The 11,855-nt window shown below is 46.4% G+C and overlaps 6 protein-coding genes across 10 annotated transcripts; 3 read left to right on the top strand and 3 right to left on the bottom strand.

Annotated features, from left to right (window-relative positions):
- The first annotated feature begins 5 nt into the window (after nucleotides 1-5).
- LOC108026913 (NTF2-related export protein) lies at nucleotides 6-697 on the top strand. Its single transcript, XM_017098122.3, has 3 exons — nucleotides 6-61; nucleotides 118-204; nucleotides 276-697. The coding sequence occupies exons 1-3, from the start codon at nucleotides 53-55 to the stop codon at nucleotides 585-587; spliced, it is 408 nt and encodes a 135-aa protein (XP_016953611.1). The 5' UTR covers nucleotides 6-52; the 3' UTR covers nucleotides 588-697.
- On the bottom strand, nucleotides 640-2,751 carry LOC108026912 (gastrulation defective protein 1 homolog). The gene has a single exon (XM_017098121.3). It carries the CDS (start codon nucleotides 2,642-2,644, stop codon nucleotides 695-697), a length of 1,950 nt encoding a protein of 649 aa, XP_016953610.1. The 5' UTR covers nucleotides 2,645-2,751; the 3' UTR covers nucleotides 640-694.
- Nucleotides 2,752-3,136: 385 nt separating this feature from the next.
- LOC108026851 (FACT complex subunit Ssrp1) lies at nucleotides 3,137-5,803 on the top strand. The gene is made up of 3 exons (XM_017098030.3): nucleotides 3,137-3,343; nucleotides 3,425-5,005; nucleotides 5,064-5,803. Exons 1-3 carry the CDS (start codon nucleotides 3,290-3,292, stop codon nucleotides 5,610-5,612), a joined length of 2,184 nt encoding a protein of 727 aa, XP_016953519.1. The 5' UTR covers nucleotides 3,137-3,289; the 3' UTR covers nucleotides 5,613-5,803.
- Nucleotides 5,804-5,832: 29 nt separating this feature from the next.
- On the top strand, nucleotides 5,833-8,104 carry LOC108026853 (uncharacterized). 2 transcript variants are annotated; one of them, XM_017098032.3, is made up of 4 exons: nucleotides 5,833-5,957; nucleotides 6,013-6,168; nucleotides 7,626-7,790; nucleotides 7,847-8,104. In XM_017098032.3, exons 1-4 carry the CDS (start codon nucleotides 5,904-5,906, stop codon nucleotides 8,000-8,002), a joined length of 531 nt encoding a protein of 176 aa, XP_016953521.1. In that variant the 5' UTR covers nucleotides 5,833-5,903; the 3' UTR covers nucleotides 8,003-8,104. The 2 variants fall into 2 exon arrangements, with proteins under 2 accessions (XP_016953521.1, XP_043947995.1); XM_044092060.2 differs by having other exon boundaries at nucleotides 5,895-6,168; nucleotides 7,610-7,790.
- On the bottom strand, nucleotides 6,257-7,468 carry LOC108026852 (receptor expression-enhancing protein 1). Its single transcript, XM_017098031.3, has one exon. The coding sequence runs from the start codon at nucleotides 7,289-7,291 to the stop codon at nucleotides 6,353-6,355; it is 939 nt and encodes a 312-aa protein (XP_016953520.1). The 5' UTR covers nucleotides 7,292-7,468; the 3' UTR covers nucleotides 6,257-6,352.
- A 1,931-nt stretch (nucleotides 8,105-10,035) lies between the features above and the next one.
- Nucleotides 10,036-10,905, bottom strand: LOC108026571 (receptor expression-enhancing protein 2). Of its 4 annotated transcripts, XM_050887554.1 has the most exons (3): nucleotides 10,818-10,893; nucleotides 10,456-10,617; nucleotides 10,036-10,390 (listed from the first exon to the last, which is right to left on the bottom strand). In XM_050887554.1, the coding sequence occupies exons 2-3, from the start codon at nucleotides 10,465-10,467 to the stop codon at nucleotides 10,139-10,141; spliced, it is 264 nt and encodes an 87-aa protein (XP_050743511.1). In that variant the 5' UTR covers nucleotides 10,468-10,617; nucleotides 10,818-10,893; the 3' UTR covers nucleotides 10,036-10,138. The 4 variants fall into 4 exon arrangements, with proteins under 4 accessions (XP_050743511.1, XP_043947609.1, XP_050743510.1 ...); XM_044091674.2 differs by having other exon boundaries at nucleotides 10,036-10,395; nucleotides 10,456-10,901; XM_050887553.1 differs by having other exon boundaries at nucleotides 10,036-10,617; nucleotides 10,818-10,890.
- Between the last annotated feature and the right edge of the window lie 950 nt (nucleotides 10,906-11,855).

Here is an 11,855-nt window from a genome sequence, read left to right as displayed (position 1 = left end):
TGCATTTTTTGAAAAGCACACCACAGTCACTTTAATTTCGAGGGACAACAAAATGAATAGCGTGAGTTGGAAATTATTAATATTTTAGCAATGCAAAGTAACACTAACGTCTTAAAGGAACTTAAAGCCAAGATTGAGAGCTGCGCCCGCACGGCGGACACTTTCACTCGTCTTTACTACGCCTCTGTGGACAACCGGCGACATGTAAGTTGATACCTCTCCTGAAAGTCGGCATTTTCATGGAAAAGTGAAATAATGGAAAATATCCCCTACAGCAAATTGGTCGCCTCTATCTGGACAACGCCACCTTCAGCTGGAATGGAAATGGGGCTACCGGTCGCGAGATGATCGAGCGTTACTTCCTGGAGCTGCCCACGTCCAGTCACCAGATGAACACCCTGGATGCCCAGCCCATTATTGATCCGGCTGTGGCCAACCAGCTGACCTACCTAATCCTGGCTAGCGGCACCGTCAAGTTCGCCCACCAGTCGATCCGCAACTTCCAGCAGACCTTCATCGTGACCGCCGAGAACGACAAGTGGAAGATTGCCTCGGACTGCTACCGCCTGCAGGAGGTGATGGTCTGATTCCAAGCGGCCAAGCATTACTCATTTGTTATAATTGAAACTAGGCTACAGCTCATTAACCGTAACGGGTTTATTTACATTTCTAAGCGCTTATAAAAACAGACTACCTATTTGTCAGCCTCTGTCTTGGGCTTCTTGGTTGCGGGCTCATCAGCGGGCAGTTTCTCGGAAAAGATGGCCTTCGGCTGGGTCTGCTTGTAGGCCGGGGCTATCCAGTAGGGATTCTCAGCTGCATCCTTTGCGTACTTCAAGATGGCCTCCCTGGGATCCTGGTCGTCGTCCACCCGCTTGCTCAGGCCAAGGTTGCGGATGACATAGGAGGAGAGAGTGCCTCCTGAGCTGGCCACTCGGCCACCCTGACCGCTGGTGATGGGCAAGTCCGGTCGCTTCGACTTGACTGGATCCAAGCGTGCTTTCTCCATCCTCTTACGCGAGGTGCGCGACTTCTCCTGCCTGAACAGGGGAAGAGCATGCGGCGTAATGATTTGGGAGACTCCCACCATCTCCATGGGCTGCCTCTTGCGATGCGTCTTAACCACGCACAATTTGGCGCCCCGGATGCTGCGCTGTTCGTCATAATAGCATTTAATAGTGCCATTACCGCAGCTTACGAACAGTTGGTTGAGTTTCGGGTGCCACAGGGTCTTCACAACGTGTGAGTTAGACACCGGAATTCGCTGTACTTCCTCGTAGCTCTTGGTGCTATAGAAATACAGATTGGCTTCGGACTGACCCTTCGGCAGCGACTCCCCTGTGACTAGCAGCCGATCGTCGGGACTAAAGCAGCAGTCTGTGGTGTCGTACCGGGAGAATAGATTCGTCCAGGTATGCAGTGGCTGTTTAAACTGCCGCAGGTCCCACAACTTCATAGTTTCGTCATTGCTTCGAGTGGCAAGCTGCTGGCCCATGTATGAGAACACAATCGAAGTGATCTCCGAGCCCTTTTGATGCGCATCTCTTACGCAGTGTGTCGTGTTTACATACATTTTTCGGGTGTCCCAGGTCTGAATGGAACCATCTACACATCCGGCTGCAATAAGGGTGGCATCCCTGTTGAAGTTGCACGATGCGGCATTGGTGCGTAGACCACCTTGTGCCCTCGTCTTGATCACCTGCACCTGCTCCTTGGCCTTCAGTCCCTGCCAGATGCGCAGGGTGCCATCCAGTGCTGCAGTTAGGAACTGCTCCCTGTTGAAGGGATGCCAGCATCCAGAGGTTAGCTGCGCCACGTGCCCCTTTGTACGCGACATGTCCGAGATGTACTGGTCGCCCTTGCAGCACTCCAGCTTTTCGAAGCCATCGCGGTCGAGGACCTTGGCCTGGGCGTTTCCGGAGATGACTAGGATCATGTCGCCGGTCACTGAGTATTGGAGCGAGCGTATGGGATGGTTCTCGCACGGCTGCAGCTGCCGGAAGCTGCGCATTCCCGAGTCCATGCCTGCAAAGTCCCAAAAACACATGTCGTAGTCAATAGAACCGGAGACCAAACGGGCTCCCGAAGGATCGCCAGCCAGGGCAAGGACAGCTCGGGATCCGTGCTGCATCTGCACCTCATGGGTATAGGGTATGCGCTTTACTAGGCTCTGCTCGTCGTCGGAATCCTCATCGGAGGAATCCTCGTCGGATTCTTCATCTTTGGAAGCCTCTTTCGTGGAATTGTCCTTTTCTGTCGTAGCAGCTGGTGGCAGAGGTCCTATTACGTCCTCTTCCTCCTCAGCTTCCTCGTCTTCCTTCTTAGACTCTTCCTCCTTCTTGTCCAATCCCGGGCGGGTCACCCTGGCCTTTTCAATCTGTTCGTTGATGTCGAATACTTTGGCAGCCTTGCGACCGAATCCACTGATGCCCATCACCTCCTTCAGGTGCTGGCTTTCCAAATCCTCGGCCACATCTTCGATCTGGCGAATCATCTGCTGCTTGTCCATTTTCTTAAATCCGCCACCACTTCCACTGGTTTCTTTTGCATCATTTTCCTTGGCGGTTTCATTTGATTTTGGCTCGGCGGGGGCTTTGCTGACGTTCAGCTGGATTTTCCCAAAGGATATTTTACCACGTTGCATGGCGTCTTATTAATAAAAATAGTGGAAATTTTATTTTAATTGAATGAGTTCAAGTTTTTTCCCTGAGAAAATTCGGCTATTTTTTGTAAACAAACCAATTGTGTGGCCGTTTGCAAATTTAAAATCTCTCTTTTGGTATTGCAAAGGTACCAAAATGGTTTAGTGCATTAGTACTTGGTATTCTAAGTTAACTGCAATATTTTAAATTATTTTCTACAGGGGACCCAGAAATCTCTTCAGGCGGATTTCGTGGGCAATTTGTATTAGAGTGCATTGGAATTTAAAAACACTACTGAAATTAAAAAGAAATGTTTTTAAATGTATTCAAAGTATTTATTCCACAAATAAGTCTTTTTTATTCTCAACAGATTAAAGATTAAACATCGTTTATTATTTTTAAAAAAGTAAAATAATTTGAAAACTAAATATTCTGTAGTATTTTTTAACGAGTCCAACATACCGAATATACTACTAGCTACAGCCTCACTGTTCGTTTGCCAATTCGCAGCGGCGTCTAACCTAAAATAAGGCGCGCAGTGTTGTTTTCTTGTCTGCCGGATTTATTTTGCAAATTGTGGACCATTTCGCAAGGCGGCGTAACTTATTGTTAATCTTTTTTGTTATATTGAGCAGTAGAACAGCAGGATGACGGACTCGCTGGAGTACAACGACATAAACGCCGAAGTGCGCGGTGTCTTGGTGAGTCGCAAAATCCGACCGGAATCTTGGCACATTTCGTCTGACTGAGATTTCCCCTCTCCTTCCTCGCTAAATACATAGTCTTCCGGACGTCTGAAGCTGACCGAACAGAACATCATCTTCAAGAACACAAAGACAGGAAAGGTGGAACAGATCTCGGCGGAGGACATCGATCTGATCAACTCGCAGAAGTTCGTGGGCACCTGGGGACTTAGGGTGTTCACCAAGAGCGGGCTGCTGCACCGCTTCACAGGTTTTCGCGACAGCGAGCACGAGAAGCTGGGCAAGTTCATCAAGGATGCTTACTCACAGGAGATGGTCGAGAAGGAGATGTGCGTAAAGGGCTGGAACTGGGGCACCGCTCGCTTCATGGGCTCCGTCTTGAGCTTCGACAAGGAGTCGAAGACCATCTTTGAGGTTCCCCTGTCGCACGTCTCGCAGTGCGTCACAGGCAAGAACGAGGTCACCCTGGAGTTCCACCAGAACGACGATGCCCCCGTGGGTCTGCTCGAGATGCGCTTTCACATCCCCGCCGTGGAGTCGGCCGAGGAGGACCCGGTGGACAAGTTCCATCAGAACGTGATGAGCAAGGCCTCGGTCATCTCGGCTTCGGGCGAGTCCATCGCCATATTCAGAGAGATTCAGATCCTCACGCCTCGCGGTCGCTACGATATCAAGATTTTCTCCACCTTCTTCCAGCTGCACGGCAAGACGTTTGACTACAAGATTCCCATGGACTCGGTGCTGCGGCTCTTCATGCTGCCGCACAAGGACAGTCGGCAAATGTTCTTCGTGCTCTCCCTGGATCCGCCCATCAAGCAGGGACAGACGCGCTACCATTACCTGGTCCTGCTGTTCGCTCCCGATGAGGAGACCACCATTGAGCTGCCCTTCTCAGAGGCCGAGTTGCGCGATAAGTACGAGGGAAAACTAGAGAAGGAGATATCCGGACCGGTCTATGAAGTAATGGGCAAGGTTATGAAGGTTCTGATCGGCCGAAAGATTACCGGACCTGGCAATTTTATCGGTCACTCTGGTACGGCGGCCGTGGGATGCTCCTTCAAAGCCGCTGCTGGTTATCTGTATCCTCTTGAGCGGGGATTCATCTATATCCACAAGCCGCCACTTCACATCCGCTTCGAGGAAATTAGTTCTGTCAACTTTGCCCGAAGCGGAGGCTCAACGCGCTCTTTCGACTTCGAAGTGACGCTCAAGAACGGAACCGTTCACATTTTCTCGTCTATTGAGAAGGAGGAGTATGCCAAGCTCTTCGACTTCATCACGCAAAAGAAGTTGCACGTGAGCAACATGGGCAAGGACAAGAGCGGCTACAAGGATGTCGACTTCGGCGACTCGGACAACGAGAACGAACCCGATGCGTATCTGGCTCGCCTCAAGGCGGAGGCCCGGGAAAAGGAAGAGGACGACGACGATGGCGACGACTCGGATGAAGAGTCCACGGATGAGGACTTTAAGCCCAACGAAAACGAGTCCGATGTGGCCGAGGAGTATGACAGCAATGTGGAGAGTGATTCGGACGACGACAGTGATGCTAGTGGTGGCGGAGGTGATGGCGACAGCGATGGCGCCAAAAAGAAGAAGGAGAAGAAGGCCGAGAAGAAGGAGAAAAAGGAGAAGAAGCACAAGGAGAAGGAGCGAACAGTAAGAGTAAACCATTAGCAATTAAAGCTTGATCTAACATTTGTTTTTACTTAAATAGAAAAAACCCTCCAAGAAGAAGGACACAGGCAAGCCAAAGCGAGCCACCACTGCTTTCATGCTCTGGCTGAACGACACGCGCGAGAGCATCAAAAAGGAAAATCCGGGCATCAAGGTGACCGAGATTGCCAAAAAGGGCGGCGAGATGTGGAAGGAGTTGAAGGATAAGTCCAAGTGGGAGGAGGCGGCGGCCAAGGATAAGCAGCGCTACCACGACGAGATGCGCAACTACAAGCCTGAAGCGGGCGGTGATAGCGACAACGAGAAAGGTGGAAAAGCCACGAAAAAACGCAAGTCAGAGCCTTCACCAAGCAAGAAAGCAAATACCTCCGGCAGCGGCTTCAAGAGCAAGGAGTACATATCCGACGACGATTCCACCAGTTCGGACGACGACAAGGACAAGTCCAAGGACAATGAGCCTGCCAAGAAGAAGAGTAAAGCCACGTCCGATGGCAAGTCCAAGAGCGAAAGCGAACCGGAGGAGAGCGAGGAGGCCAGCAATGCTAGCGATGAAGATGATGAGGATGAGGAAGATGAGGGCAGTGATTAGGCCCTTAAACACAACACAAAATAATTCCATAAACACGCCCCACACACCCATGTCCCAAATCTAGTTTACATTCGCCTAGTTTAGTTAAGTGCTGCATGTTGGATACAGACCAATAAGTTTTTTTTGTTTAATTAAAACTCAACAACAAATCGAAGTTCCAGTAATTAAACAGAATTGATAATTGCCCATAATGGTTGATATTTATCGGTTATTTTTTCGCATGACTTGTTATTGCTTTGCCCAAAATGACGGCATACGTCAGTCACTAATCGATTTTCAGAGTCTACACTAATGGCCACGTTGACGCACCTTCTCCTTTGGATAGGCCTTTGGTACACATCGCAGGCAAGTTCCCCGTAACGCTTGCTGGGATTATATAGCGAATTTTCCCCCACATCAGGTCCACGGAGTTTCCAAGTTTACAAACATTGAGTGCTTAAGTGAGGATACGAACTTCACCACCATTTCCTTGTGCCGATTGTACGCCGTCAAAAGAGATGTGGTGGAAATGAGTTTGAGGGCCAATATTATACATTGGCCAAAAGGTCCACTAGCGGTAAGTCGCAGTAAAGAATCGATTTTCTCTAGTACAATTAAGTTCCTGAACAACTCAAACCCCATGCTCCAATAAGTTGCAAATCGGATTCATTTTTAATTTATTTCTTATAACTAAATTGTAATCTCATTTGGGGCTTTAAGAGTAATAATCATATACCATCTGGTTGTGCACGAAGTGCTGATTAGATACGGCGGCGGTTGCCCAGCTGACGTTGTTGACGGACTTCCTGGCCATTAGCTTCGATCCTCGACTTGGCCAGCAGATCCTCAACATCGTCATGTAAATCCTCTTTCTGAGAGGTAAGCTTTGTTTCGGAGGAAATGCCAATGGCAGACTCATCGTTAGACGCCTTGAATATTTTCGGTTTGCGTTGAACTCGGCGATTAAGGATGCCAGATGACTCCAGTGACAAGATATGCTTCTTCGCCAGATCCTTTACAGAGTGATCCGCGCGCAGCTGGGTGGTGGCCTTTGACACGCCCACCTGGATCTCTTCTGAATTATGGTTGACATACATTAAGCTGTCTGCGGGACTGGAGCCACTGGACAGATTCTGGGCGGATGTGCGGACCGAGGCGGATGCCGAATCAGTGTCATCTGAAGCCATGACCACACCTCCTCCTCCTCCAGTGGCGTACACCAAGTCGTTGGATCTCACAGGGTCCGGCAGAGAGCTTCTCGACCTCGACCAGAGATGGGTCATAAAGGGCAGCACCACGGCTTGACTGCTGGATAACAACTGTGTCATCGAAGATATGGCGTCGCTCAGGAGCTTGTCCTTGCCCCTGTGCAAGAAGTGGTCGATCTGCTCCTGCCGCTTGGCTAAAATCGGACGAAGGATGGCGTCGAATATCCAGACATTTGCCGACGGAGCAGCCAGGACAATCCACAGGACCAAAAGGAACTTGGTGGGCATGTAGAGCGGCAGCCACGAAAAGAAGATGTCCGCCAGCACCTCGATGGTGACCAGAAAGGCGTAGACTATCCAGTACTTGGCCCAGGCCAGGAACTCCTCGTCTCCGCTGTTTAGTGTCTTGTAGGTGTGCCAAGCCGGCCCCAAAGTGCCATAAACAAAGAACAGGAACCGAGTTATACAGCTAAAGAAACACATCTCGGGCATAGTACCACGCCTTAGGTCTAGATCTAAAATATATTGGTCCGCCTGAAAGTGTTTTAATTTTCACAACAATTCCGAATTTAATGCATGTGGTAAAAAGAATTTGGCAGTTCACGATCGATGTATGCACAGAAATCTTTTCCTTGAAAACTGTGTTGGGGGATCTAGAGCTAGATTATAAGTGAAAAGCAAAGGCTGCTTTTAAATAATGTAAAATCGAATCTTTTAATAAGACAGAATTTGCGGAAAAGAACGTTGTGTTTCAATTATTTTTTGCTGTTTCAAGAACTTGACTGCCTAAAACTCAATATATACCATTAGTACTTCTATTTTTTAGATGCGCATGCAGTTGCTGAAGAAGGCCAGTGGCTACAAGCCTTTTCTGTACAATATCCTCCAGTCGGATGTGTGCGAATATCTGGAGAAGAGAAATCATCCTTTTGTCAACATCATTCTCAGCAGTTTCGGCAACAAAACCAATGTGAACAAGTGCCCGATTCCAGTAAGTTTAATTTAATTTTATAAACGTGATCCTTATTATGTCCTTACTTTTTTCAGTCCGAAATTATCTTAGAGCACTTTCGATTCCCCGTGAAGGTCTTGGACATGATCCCCCTACCATCTGGGGACTATGGATTATTTACCACATTTAGTTCCCTTAAAAGGGTGTTAGTCCAGGTTAAGGTGTACTTTACACTCACAGAATATCGCTGAAAGTGCACAAAACACATGACTCGAATATTTGTAATAAACATCAGTCGCGGTGCAATAAACCAATTAATAAATTTGCCGTAAATTTGTTAACTGACCGTAAAAGAGCTTTCCGATTTGATCATCCCTTTGAGAGAAAATTATTAATGAGTGCATTTAATTTCAGTTTAATATATAGGCGGTTCCTGCACGTGGGAAATGACTTTATTAAAAACCGAAAGCGCAAGCGGGTGATTTTTGACTGGTCCAAGGCTAAGATCATTGGCTTCTGATTCAGATCGATTTTCTGCCGAAATTTCTTTCGCACAAAGACCTAAAAAGATTTGAGTATACAATATGACCCTGCCCAAAGGCTGAACGCTCATGACATTTCGGATAGGCATTCAAAAAGCCATCAAGAAAAGGTTCCCATACCCATTCCCATTCACAGACATTTGGCAATTGAAACCGAACCTCCAAATCAATTGTAATTGTGTCTAATAAATGAAATGTTGACGGAAATAACGCAGAAAAAATGGAGAGACAGGGAGGGGACGGGGAACGTTACGTGTGCGATTGTAAAAGGCAAAAATCACAATTGCCCACATGCATGCATAATTAATTTGTGGGTCAATTGCAAAAACTTGAACTTCCACTCAAGTGGCTTTGGCTCCGAGCTCCACTGGGGTGTCATCTTCGGTTTGGCACATCGCCTAGGAAGTAATTTTTTGTGGGATTTCGGGATTTGCATAAATGCCGCCAATTAATTTTTTTATGCAAATTAATGACAATCAATTAGCGATGCGAGACAAAGCCGATTTATTAATTGCACATTATTATTATTGTTATTTTTTTACAAAATATGTAAATGAAAATTTTATTTCGCACTCTGTTTCGTTCTTCTCGTTGTTTTTGCGATGCTGACAATGGCAATGCGCGCTTTATCGCTGATTAACCCAAATTTAAATGGAGCTTACCCCAAGCATTCAATCTGAGGAGTGAGAAAAGTCCAGCCAAAGGTTGAGGAACTTTGGTTCAAAGCTAATGACACCTCGATGTGGGTGCAGGCAGCTGATGAAAATATTTCTTTATGTAAATTGATGAGGATTGCACTAAAGACTCATGTGCCTGAAAAAATTAGAATCGTGGAGTAGAAAAATTAATATTTTTATTCTTGAAGTTTTAATAGGGCACTATATTATATTATACCTTGAGCAACATAATATATCTATAAGCAGATCGTTTTTAATGAATTTGGTGAAGTATTAGTCATAATAAAATAATCTTTGCAATTTTGGCACCCATCATTTATTTTAAATGCGCTAAATAAATCTCCTTCCTGTTAAACAAAATTAACGCTTATTGTTATATATTAAACGGCTTATCAAATGAAATACAGGAAATTAATAAAGTAATAAATGCTTTCTTAAATTAAGTTCTCCTTTTTGGTTCTAGAGTCTGCTTTGACCCCCATCGAGGCGTTGTTAAAGCCCCATTGAACTGCATCGGAGCCCTGAAAGATCATCGATAAACAAAGTTGAAACAAATTGCTTTACAATGCGGTGACGAATGCGTCATTTACATTGCGGTTGTTATTGCGAATTTGCCGAGTTTCGGATTTTGATCAAGATTAATAGTGTGCTAATTGCATTAAGATTGCTGCCAGCAGCATTCCCCAAAAAGCCGCAACACGCGTTTCTACGGCGGCAGCAAGTTCGTTGCTTCAGTCTTTTGTTTTTATCCCCGCCGTTTGCCGTTCTCAATTAATCAGCCGAGTCCCGGCGAAAAAATCCCTGTAAGTGTTCTGCTTTGCTTTCAACAATTGATCGAACAGAATTTTGTTCGCCAATTTGTAATTACAAGCTGGGCCATTGGCCAACAAATTGCTACTGATCGGATCGGATTGGAGCGGATCATCGATTCCTGGCGCCGATCCATGAATCAATTAACACGATGCCCCTTCCTGGCATTGAACTTTTCTAATTGAAGATTAATGGAAGATCACGCCGGCTTGCCAGCTGCTTCTGTAAAGTTCCCAAAAATGAATCACCTTTGGATCTCGGTTAATCCGATCAGGTCAGATTCCGCATTTAATCAGTGACGTTTGCAAGGGCAATAAGGTAAACAACACTAGAGTTCAAGAGTCTACTTGGGACGACCTTAGTTGATTCTGTCGCTCAGTCGCCGAGGTCGATACGGTTTCCCATCACCCGGCTGTTGAGTCTCTAATCTTTCCGTCAGGTACTCGATGACGTTGTGCATGGAATCGCGGTCCAGCCTGTCCAAGTTACTTTCTTTGAAGAACTCCCTCTTGTGTAGCTCGGCTTGATCCATTTCGATTTCGGCCATGAGATTTGAAAGTTCTCGTTTCAACAGATGCTTGTTGACCCTGGGTCCACTGCTCTGCTCGTCCTGATCTTTTGGTATAACTATTTTAGCCAGTTGCGATTGTGAAAAGATGCGGAAAAGGCTCCTACCGAGTGTTGCATGCCAACGAAAACCCTGCTCGACGATTGGCTCCAGCTTCCCCATAACGTACTTTTTGATTATATTATACAGGTGATTGCTGCTGTACGGGGCACTGAACCAGAGGCCCACGGACAGGATCAGCTTGAGGGCTGCATAGAAGGGCAGTCCGCCTGCAAAAAAGTCCGTAAGAACGCCAAAGGCCTGGAGCAGTGCGTGAATCACCCAGTATTTTAGCCACAGTACGATGAAGTGCCGTTGGCCGTGGCTGAGAGCACGCAAGGTGTTCCAGCCGGGTAATAGAGTCCCATAATAAATGTATATCAGGCGCAGCATGTCCTAGTTTCTCGACTATATAAAATATGGAACTTACCAAAAAAGAGTTCAATTTGTATTCTCTAAAACTATGTTTGATAGGCTGGGAATATGTGGGGAGAATCATTTAGGCAGACGTTATATTCGGAGTTTGTGGGATTTTGAGTTTTTCAGTTGCTCGCCTTTAAATAAAATAAGCCATAGTTCCCAGCACTGGCTGGATTCCCACTGAAAATGGTTTATAATGATTGTGCATACATTCCAAAAAACAGAGGGACAATCAAATAATTCCTTGTCACTTCCTAGAGTCGGCTCTGGGAGCAATCAAAAAATCTGTGGCCAGCACTTGGCCATCAGTGGCAACGCGGATCGGCGGTGGCTTGAACCGGGCTAAGTGCCTTGGGGCTTTGCCTGCGGCTTTCGCAAGACCAGGAGCCAGAAACCATGGGTATCCGTGTGTGTGCGCCTGTCTTTAAGCCAGCTTTATGCATATTTATAGATTTGTTTGGCCGACTAACAAACCAAAATAAGGCAGAAGAGAGGAGGGGAGAAAGAGACCCAGTTTATGGGCCAGATTGTATTAATGGCGGCGCCTTTTTGGCCAAAACGGCCGGTGCCGTTGGTCCACTGGGCATTCGCGGTTGGTAGCTGGTCCGACCTGACATAATGGAAATAATAATATAATCGATTCGGCTGCAATTTTGTTCAACTTGTTCGACCTGTCTGCCCCTTAAATTTATGAACATTTCTTCAGCTTAAATCGGGACTCGGCTTATCCGCTTCACTTGTTCGATACTCCTTTATATACTCACCCCATCTCACCCCAACCAGATTAGTTTGTTTAGCAGTTCGGCTTATTACATCACTTAAATAAACTAAACCAAATGTTTGGTTTGACAATTTCGTAAATGCATTTCGTTGGCGGATTTTGAGATTTCCAAACAAAGTAGCGTGAAATGTTGAAAATTATGCAAATTTTTACTGCTTTTCTTTGTTTGTATTGTAGAAATTTTTGGGGGGAAGAGACTCGCATAAATATTGAACACAGCTGGGATGTATTTTAAATGGGTTTTTGTTTTGTTCAGTTTTTTATGTT

Source organism: Drosophila biarmipes, chromosome 2R (genome assembly GCF_025231255.1).
Source record: "Drosophila biarmipes strain raj3 chromosome 2R, RU_DBia_V1.1, whole genome shotgun sequence".
In the NCBI taxonomy this organism is placed as follows: Eukaryota; Metazoa; Arthropoda; class Insecta; order Diptera; family Drosophilidae; genus Drosophila; species Drosophila biarmipes.
This window is presented reverse-complemented; position numbering and strand designations above follow the sequence as displayed.

Bases quoted from the DNA above. Each gene is read 5' to 3' on its own strand.
- LOC108026851 (XM_017098030.3), top strand. From the start codon at position 3,290: ATGACGGACTCGCTGGAGTACAACGACATAAACGCCGAAGTGCGCGGT. The intron at 3,344-3,424 runs GTGAGTCGCAAA...CTAAATACATAG, and splicing joins CCGAAGTGCGCGGTGTCTTG to TCTTCCGGACGTCTGAAGCT. The intron at 5,006-5,063 runs GTAAGAGTAAAC...TTACTTAAATAG, and splicing joins ACAAGGAGAAGGAGCGAACA to AAAAAACCCTCCAAGAAGAA.
- LOC108026571 (XM_044091674.2), bottom strand. From the start codon at position 10,780: ATGCTGCGCCTGATATACATTTATTATGGGACTCTATTACCCGGCTGG. The intron at 10,396-10,455 runs GTAGGAGCCTTT...TTATACCAAAAG, and splicing joins TCGTTGGCATGCAACACTCG to ATCAGGACGAGCAGAGCAGT.
- LOC108026853 (XM_017098032.3), top strand. From the start codon at position 5,904: ATGGCCACGTTGACGCACCTTCTCCTTTGGATAGGCCTTTGGTACACA. The intron at 6,169-7,625 runs GTAAGTCGCAGT...TCTATTTTTTAG, and splicing joins GGCCAAAAGGTCCACTAGCG to ATGCGCATGCAGTTGCTGAA. The intron at 7,791-7,846 runs GTAAGTTTAATT...TACTTTTTTCAG, and splicing joins TGAACAAGTGCCCGATTCCA to TCCGAAATTATCTTAGAGCA.
- LOC108026913 (XM_017098122.3), top strand. The intron at 205-275 runs GTAAGTTGATAC...TATCCCCTACAG, and splicing joins CTGTGGACAACCGGCGACAT to CAAATTGGTCGCCTCTATCT.
- LOC108026852 (XM_017098031.3), bottom strand. From the start codon at position 7,291: ATGCCCGAGATGTGTTTCTTTAGCTGTATAACTCGGTTCCTGTTCTTT.
- LOC108026912 (XM_017098121.3), bottom strand. From the start codon at position 2,644: ATGCAACGTGGTAAAATATCCTTTGGGAAAATCCAGCTGAACGTCAGC.